A 9,173-nucleotide genomic window follows, 5' to 3' on the forward strand; every position below is an offset into this window, starting at 1 on the left:
CACGGATACATACATTTAAATATTGTCGAACTTCATTATCACCAGCAAACGAAGAATAGATCTTAGGCGGAGCGGCATGAAAAAGACGTCCCCGATGCCGCTACAATCAACGGACCGGCAAGGACGCAGTAGGTCTCGGACATATGATTCATTCCGGTGAAGAATGCATGTATAGATAAATAAAAAAAACTAACATGTCAATTGGTAATTATTAATTAGTTATCCACGAAAACCAGTAACTATGACGGCTGATTTGGTACACTTTTCGCGTAGCGTTGTCGATATCGTCAACGAAACCTATATCGTTATCGCATTTTCGTCTTGTCGCTAGCAAAGCACGCCAAACGGCGCATTTTTGTGCGGCGCGTTATCAAGATGTCGCCCTGTCGCTCGGCTTATATGTATACAAATAGCCAATCCTTCGATTTTAGCCGAGCGACAATGTTACATCCCGACAACACGCCGCACGACAATGCGCCATTTGTTGTGCATCGTTAGCGACAAGACGACACATTGCCATAGATGTAATAAGCATTGATCAGATTATGTTTTTGACTAAATATAGATTTCTCACTTCCAAGATACACACATTAAAATAAACAACAAGGACACGACATATTCAAGGTGTTTTTTTATTCCACATGTTTGACAGTTCATGTATTCAATTGACGCCAGATTTAGCCTACTATTTCTTGAAAGCTGAAAGTAAAATATCAAAATAAGTGTGATATATAAGATAGGTTTATTTTAAACTGTCTATTAGGCTAATAATAATTAACTAATTCATTATCTTAACTTTTGTCGTGTTAGCTACTGTATATTTTCGCATGCGACCAGTGCAGACCAAGATAAGCCGGCACATGGTGTACATTGCACATGTTTTGAAAATTTCCGTTAAAAGTGAACAATTTCATCTAGATTGATGGATGGAGAAGTTCAATTAAGATATTTAGCTTGGTTGATAAGGGTTAAACAATGCCACTCAAATCATTTATCCGAATGTTGTCGTGGCCGTCGCCATCCCGAAACTTTAATGATCATTTCTTTATGGATTGTCTTCATACTTAATTACAAAACAATAAAGTATTTGACCTAGATTCATATTGTTGGTCAGCATGTTTAATTGTGCACCTAGTGGTTTACTTGTGTATTTATTCATTATTTCAATTTATTTGTAGAGTAATTGTCCCTGACCTAGTTAAAATTTGCAATTTTCAACTTTTACCGTGTATAGTCCAAAAAGTATTTGACCTAGGTCAGGAAACTTCACAGAAATGTCAGTTAGCATGTGTAGTTGTGCACCTGGAGGTTTGCCTGTAGATTTATTCGGTATTTGTAGAGTTATTGTCCTTGACTTCTTAGTAAGCCCTTGGGTCAAATTGGTCACGCCCGGGTTGGGGGGGGGGGTGGCGGGGTTAATTGATTTAAATTTTATGTGTATAGTAAAATCTTTAAAAATCTCCTTTTATAAACCCAAAATAGCTAGAACTCCGATATCTAGCATGAAACATTTTCTAGTAAGTGTCTACCAAGTTTGTTCAAATAAAAGCCATTGGATCAAATTGGCCTCGCCCCGGGGGTTATTGATATTCTTTATATGCATATATTAAAAAAATAAGTTTTTACACATGCACTATTTCAGATACAAGTATGAACCTTGTGATATCAGTTTAAGACTTAGATTTTATATCAGCTTTTGTTTATAGTTTTCACTATTACTTGCTCCTTGTCATGGAGAGTTTTTATATACAGGTGATCGATTTCAGGGCTATCATGACCCTCTTGTTTCAGTTTTTTTAGAGTTATTGCCCTTGATTTAGTAATTGCTAGGTTGAATCCGACCATGGGTCATCTTGAATGAGAAATAAGGTCACCGCAGCCAAAAAAAAACAGAAATATCTTGTTAACACTCTAGAGGCTACTGCTTCGATTCAAATAACCTAGAAATGTGTCAGAAAGTTATTTTTGATGATTTCTAGCGGGTCAAAAAACAAGGTCACACAGCCAAAATATGGAAAAAAACTTTGTAAACATTCAAGAGGCTACCATTTCAGTTTATATACTTAAAAATTGTTCATGAAGTTTGCTAAGATGATTTGTATTTAAAATTCAAATATGGGTCATCGGTAGTTAAAAACTAGGTCACACAGCCCAAATTTGTAAAAACCTTGTTAACACTCTAGAGGAAACATATTCTGAAAAATTGAAACAGAGGTTTTGTAGAAGATTTCTAATTAATGATAACAATATGGATCACCTAGAGTAAAAAAGAAGGACACACCTCAAATATGAAAAAAACCTTGCTATCACTCTAGAGATAACATTTTCAGTCTGAATATCCTGGAAATTTGTCAGAAAGGGTGTTTTGATGGTTTAAGCTCTTTTACGAATATGGGTAACCTGGGGTAAAAAAACAAGGTCACACAATCCAAATATGAAAAAAAACACATCTTAACACTCTAAAGGCTACTGTTTTGTCCAAATATCCTCCAGATTGGTTGGAAAGGGTATTTTGAAAGTTTTCAGTTCAAGTTTAAATATGGGTTCCCTTTTGGTTTTGAAATAGGTCACACAGCCCAAATATGGAAAAACTTTTTCTCAGAACTGTAGTGATTACATTTTCAGCCCAAATATCCTTGAAATAGCAAGAAATGTTGTTTAGATGATTATAAGCTAAAGGTTGAGTATAGTTCACGTTGGCCCAAATGTTAACACTCTAGAGGTAATATTTTTATTTTAAGATTAAGGCATTATTCATGTATCTGATTTTCATTCATAGTTAACAATTTTAATTGTTCCTTGTCATTGAGAGCCTTAATAATTGTGTGAGCGATATAAGGGCCATCATAGCCCTCTTGTTTCAATACTTAGCTAAAGCTTTGTTTTTATGAATGGATTGTCTTTATACTTGAGCGACATTGTGTTAAAGAAAGATCAAACTCAATTTGACCTTGACCTTTAAATAACCTTAATCTTGAAGATCATATTGTAATTTCACATTTTTCCTTTTCTATAATTGGCTATAACTTTGTAATTAATGAATGAATTGTCTTTGTCTTGTGATCAAAAATTCTAAGGACAAGACCGTAAAAGAAGATTTAATTGCACTAGACCTTAAAGAAATATTGACACTTAAAATTATCTTTTTTTGCTGTAATTTATCAAATCTTTATTATTTATTTATGAATTTGATTTAGACTTAGACACAAACAAATCTGATGACAAAACTCGTATGTTGAACAATTCAAATATGACCACTTTTATTTGACTGACCGTCAATGTTAAATTATTGAAATTTGTTTAAATTATCTTGAATTTGTAATTTACTTACAGGTTTGAAAAATACTTGGATAAAAGATCACATGTGACAAAACCGACAAGTTGAATTATTCTGATATGACCTTGACCTTTACTTGACCTTGACCGTCAATATCAAATTATTGAAGTTTGTTTAAATTGTCAAAAGATTGTTATTTATGGAATTAATTCATTTTTGGACAAAACTGACATGATGATGATTTTAAATGTGACATTGGCCTTTGAATGACAATGATCGTCAAGGTCAGATATGAAATTTGAATATTTTTTTACAAACAAACTTTGTAGGAGAACTCTTTCTTATAGATTCTTCCTCTGTATGTTTGACCTAAGAAATAAGAAAACAAATCAAGTGTTGGCGCTTGATAAAAAAAGAACATCAATCATCAAATTGACCCATCGGGCATTTGCTTTCAAATCTGCATTTTTTCAAACAAATGTCGATTTAGTGAGTTGAATCTTTAAATGAATTTTTAAAACTTACTTATCAGGTTTTTCGCATATGTAAAGCACAGCAGGATCGCTACAATGCCAATCGTTCCAAAGACCATTTTCCTTATGCCCATTCAATGTAACACAGTTTTGATTATGAGCATAATTATTGGGCTGATCCGGATGCCAGTTTGAATATCCAGTTTGTGACATGGGAGTCTTCGTCTCCATCCATACCCAGACCCCTTCTTCTTGTATATCACTGAGAGCTATCCAGTAATTTTCTTTAAACATGTGAAAAAACTATTTAGCAAACAAGCGTACGCCAGCGTCACACATGATTAGGACCTACTTTTACAGAACGAACTACTGCCAATCCAATTCAATCATGTGTATAGCTTCAAGCAGAAACGCGTCATGGTGCTATTGCGTTGTTAAGACTTCACCAAATCCGTCCCGAGGCAGGCACTCTGCAGATCAAGGTCAAATAGTCCTAAGTATCATGGGTGATTAGTTAAGCTGCCGTGATTAACTCGGGATGGTGTGGTCCTGCAAAGGGACTTTGTTATGAAACACAGACACCTTGGAAGTACATGTATTGTCAAATTTCATAACCACCAACGAACGAAGAATAGGACTTCCCCGATGCCGCTACAATCAGCGACCATCAAGGACACAGTAGGCCTCGGACATATGGTTCATTTCGGTGCTGAATTCATGTATAAATAAATAAAAAGAACTTGCAGGCTAGATAGTAATAATTATCTAGTTATCCACTAAATCCAGTAAGATGGACTGACTGCCTTGATATGACAAAAATATGCTAATATAAGCGTAATTTTACCAACCAAGTCACCTATAAACTATCTACAAATTACGTAATTTTTAATAACATTTTATTGAAATAAAAGTCAAACAATCTAAAAGAAAATGCCGTACAACCAACTTCATATTTTAATGGCGTGAGAATATTCCTATGGCCACGAGATAAATAAAAACACACACATGTCACCTTTGTGCCACCGTAGCTACAGGAACAAGATAGTTAAGAAAATAATGATAATAGCCTTGTTTGTCTGTAAGGCTAATAAATATTTTATAACGTTCACAATTAACGTAACTAAAAATTTCCTTTCTCTGTTTTGTACTTTGTTAAAGACCCATTGTCGGAGCGTCCGTGACCCAGTGGTAAAGGGTGTTGACTTCATACCACATGTCCGTCACCGGTTCGAATCCCACCAGTGACTTTGGATTCTTTCATGCTAGCTTACAGACCGTCGAAGATGCTACTCAGGTGCCCGTTTGTGCCTGAAATAATGAGGTTACTACCGGAGGTCTTCCTACATCAGTTAAGCTAAAAAGTCGACATATGACCTTTGCAGTACTGGTGCGACGTTAAGCTCAATCAAAACCAAAAAAAAAAAAAAAAAAGACTAATTAAATTAAATTATATTATGGATTTTTTTGATATAGCCTCTGTCTTTGAAATGTGATTGTTTGTTCGTTTTCTCTTCTAAATTTTACGTCGCTGAGATTAAGAAATGAAAATATGTGCGTAGATACTTACTATCAAACCTCATTGCCATTGATGCAACAAAAGCTTGTTCTGCAGATGATTCAATCTGTACTAGTTCACCACCTAAAATGTGACACATTGTCTGAAACGGACAATACAATGAATTTATTACAGACGTTCTTATCTTACTTTTTACTGACCACATTTAAAAGTAAAATATATAAGCAATGTACTGTTCCTTTATATATATAACACTTTACTACTTAGTTTAGGTGGACTTTTACACGACATAATGGAACAAATTAATAAATCCCAACATTTAAAACTATTTTTTAAGCTTAGACCGTTCTGTGTATTTATACTATTCGAGATTTTTTTGCGAAGTTTTCCGGAATGGGCCGAAAACTTGCGAATGGGCATACCATAGCGTTTGGCCAATCCTCCTGGTCGTGACTAAAGTGATAACAGGAATTATCATGCCGCATCCATCCGCTTGGACAAGTAGATGCATCTAGTAAATAAATGAATATAATTATCCTTCTATATATACCTCACAAGTCTACTTGAATATATATCAACACATGAAAATATACAGGACTTTTGAGGTAAGAGTAAAGGTATATTGTTTTAAATATATTTATTCAACAAAACAGTTAACGTGTGAACAATATTTACAAAATACATTTTGGGATTGGACAGAAAGCTATAAAGCTCTCCCTTTTATAGCAATATACATATAGTTCAAGGTATTACCATGCACAATGGTTACTTGAAATTAATTTCAAGAAGTTTTCATAATAATGAAGTATTCTAAAATGTCACATATGTAAGAGTAAACAGTAATAAAGAACAAAATAGAGCAAAATGAATGAAAAATGAAGCAAACTGCAGAAGATGACAACGCTTAGCATTGAACCAAAAGAAGCACAATAATATCTTATTAAATTGCTTTTAAGTTGCATATAAGCAGACTAGAGCAAAATAGATATACAATGAATATTTAAGGAAAAAGATAAAAGAGAAAGGAAAGAAAAAATGGATGAACAATGATGAAGCAATATCGAGGAACTAGTTAAGATGCATAATCTAGTATCTGTTCAATATGTTGAATATGATGACATTTCTGATTGATAAACTAGAATCATAAGGTAAGAATGATATTGAAAGAGGATTACACAATGGGGAATAGTCCCACAGATAAGTATATTTAGGGCATTCTACGCATTTTCTCTCGCATTAAGGAGAGTCGATAATGTTCTTTCCAAATAAATCGGCAGAAAGTGAACTGCAGTGAGTACGTTATCCTGTCTGAAAAAGAAGAGTAATGTGCGCCCATGCAAAGAAAATGGGCAGGTACACTTGGCATATCAATATTTAGCAGTCGCTTAAACGATGTTAACGTTGTATAGCAGTTTGTGTTGGAAGTGGAAGAGAGTTGAATTCCTTAATAACAGAAGGTAAGAATGATTTAAAGTAAAATTCTGTATTGGTACGAATATTTTGTCTGTTGTCCTCGTTCCGGAGAGGGCAACGATGCTCACTGCCAACCGACGGATGGACACGATCAGAAAGGTAATGTGGTGTAAGATTGTTTTTCTTGTTAAAGAAAAGAATAAGGATTCCCAGCCACATTAATTTTAGTTAATCAATAGACACGAGTATTGTTGTTCCAGTTATTATTTTAGCGGTTTCATGTTGAATTTGTTCGAGCTCCTTTTTATCACTTTGCGTACAATTATCAAAAAACTCATCTTCATATTCTAGAATCGGTCTTATGAAAAATTGGCAAATGACCTTTAATGATTTCCTGTCGAGTTAGAATTTTGATTTTTATAACATTTATTCTATTCCAAGCTCAAGCTTTATTTGTGATATATAAGATATGTGTGGACCGTCTTAGGTCATGAGCGAAAGTATTACCCAAGTGTTGTGTTTGTGAATACATGTACGTACTTGTTTGTGTGCCTTGCATAAAGATGGGAGGATGTATATGCTTATGTTTGTTTTTCGTTATATCAATAGCGATTCTGTTTTTTGGCGGATTAAACTTACCAACCATTTTTCAGGAAAATAGAGAAAATAAGAATCCCTAAAGAAAGTCCAACACAACATAATTGAAAATGTTGCAGACTCGGTTTGATTGAGCCTGTTCATGGACGGTACTGTAAAGTGCAAACTACCGTCCACGCCCCCTGGTACCGGCTTAATCAGAATTCAACATTTAAACATGAAATGGTAAAATTTTGAATTTAGAAACATCCGCAGATGTGTTCATACGGCGGTTATCATGGAACCTTCAACATGACACTTCCGTGCCATTCCATGAAAAGCGGCGTATGGTCCCCAAGTAATAGAAAGCTTGTGCCCTAAACGAGAAAACAATGGGCGGAACTAAATAAAATGGAATTTTGAAAGGGGATCAGAGGTTATGAGGTATATCTTTTGCTTGATATGTGTTACGGATAGTTGAAACAGTGGCGGGATCTTCGACAACAATGAATAGGTTAGTATCGTCGGCAAAAAGTCGATCGACATCTGCCTTTGAAATTTTGCACACTTGTTCACCATTGATGTCGACAATAATATCGTTAATATAAACAAGAAACAACAAGGCCTCCAGCATTGACCCTTGCGGCACATCAGTGGTAATAAAGTTTAGAGAAGATCTACAACCAGGTAGAACAACCCTCTCTTCTGTCCTTAAGATAAGAAGAAAACCAAGAGGAAAGACGACCAGATATACCGATGCAATTTGATTGAAAAGTCCCTTGTGCCATTTATGGTCTAACCATATTGAATTTTCAATTCGAATGAGATGGGTATGTGTATTTTACATGAATATATCGATTTGCGCGAGTTTTTGAAAGCTATAACATCTTAAAACGTGTTTTGTTTTTTTATTATAAATTGAACACTTCACTTATTTATTCCCCTGCACTGTTTGTAATTAAAAGAAATTAAAACAGACTTACGTAAGCACCAGGATAAAGAACATAAAATCAACAAGAAATAAATGTTATCTACTTATCTTATCAATTTCTTAATTTTGTCCCATATATATATTTCCGTGACAATGACAACGATAAAATATTACATGAGTGAACAATTTACAACAATTCCACAAAAAATGACAAAAGTCTGGATAAAGTGTGATCTCTGGGATGCATAAATATCAACAAAATTACATGAAAGTTAACTGGGTTTGATTGAGTCTGTACATGAGGGATATTGAAACCGCACTTTATACAAGTTAATATTGTCACAATATGTATGCTTTAAACAAGACATGCATAAAGGAATAACAAGTATTCTTAAAAACTGGGTTTTCTCTCACTTTCGTTGATGTATTCGGAAAAAAAGATATGTTAAGTTTTTATATGAATTTATATTTTTCACATACCTATAACAATTCATAGTCCTTTGTTCTTATGTTTTAATAGTTGCAGTAAACTCTCTTATCTTTAAAGCTAGATAAGATGCACGGAAACCCACGCTATTATTTCATATGTAGGTGAAGAGTATATATATATCAACGTTCAAACTTTAACGGCATGCTCGTAGGCACTTGATTCTAAGCCTGTCGGAGGCAACAAATTCTGTTCGTGCGACCAGTGCAGGCCCAGAATTGCCGGGAGACCCGTGCCATCTGAGCGTATCTGCACTGTTTACTTTTCTGTCAGTGCTTATTTCTTATCTCGTCTATTCGAAAAATAAGTAGCTCTGTCCTAGTACCCGAGCATTGGCGTCGGCGTAACCATTTATATTAAAGTTTGCGTACCATCTCAAATATTTACAAAGTCCATTATTATCTGGCTTTGAAGCTTTTCACAATTGTTCACCATCTTGACCCCAACCTGTAGACATGAAGAGGTAAATCTATCAAGAATTTTGTCAGAATTATACCCCT

General features: G+C 34.6%; 1 protein-coding gene across 1 annotated transcript; it reads right to left on the reverse strand.

The window, feature by feature from the left end:
• Positions 1 to 616: 616 nt before the first annotated feature.
• Positions 617 to 8,278, reverse strand: LOC132731086 (perlucin-like protein). Its single transcript, XM_060717197.1, has 5 exons — positions 8,239 to 8,278; positions 5,689 to 5,777; positions 5,318 to 5,408; positions 3,803 to 4,034; positions 617 to 699 (listed from the first exon to the last, which is right to left on the reverse strand). The coding sequence occupies exons 2-5, from the start codon at positions 5,749 to 5,751 to the stop codon at positions 678 to 680; spliced, it is 408 nt and encodes a 135-aa protein (XP_060573180.1). The 5' UTR covers positions 5,752 to 5,777; positions 8,239 to 8,278; the 3' UTR covers positions 617 to 677.
• Between the last annotated feature and the right edge of the window lie 895 nt (positions 8,279 to 9,173).

Source organism: Ruditapes philippinarum, unplaced genomic scaffold (assembly GCF_026571515.1).
Source record: "Ruditapes philippinarum isolate M1 unplaced genomic scaffold, ASM2657151v2 ctg1060_1_1_1_1, whole genome shotgun sequence".
Taxonomy (NCBI): domain Eukaryota; kingdom Metazoa; phylum Mollusca; class Bivalvia; order Venerida; family Veneridae; genus Ruditapes; species Ruditapes philippinarum.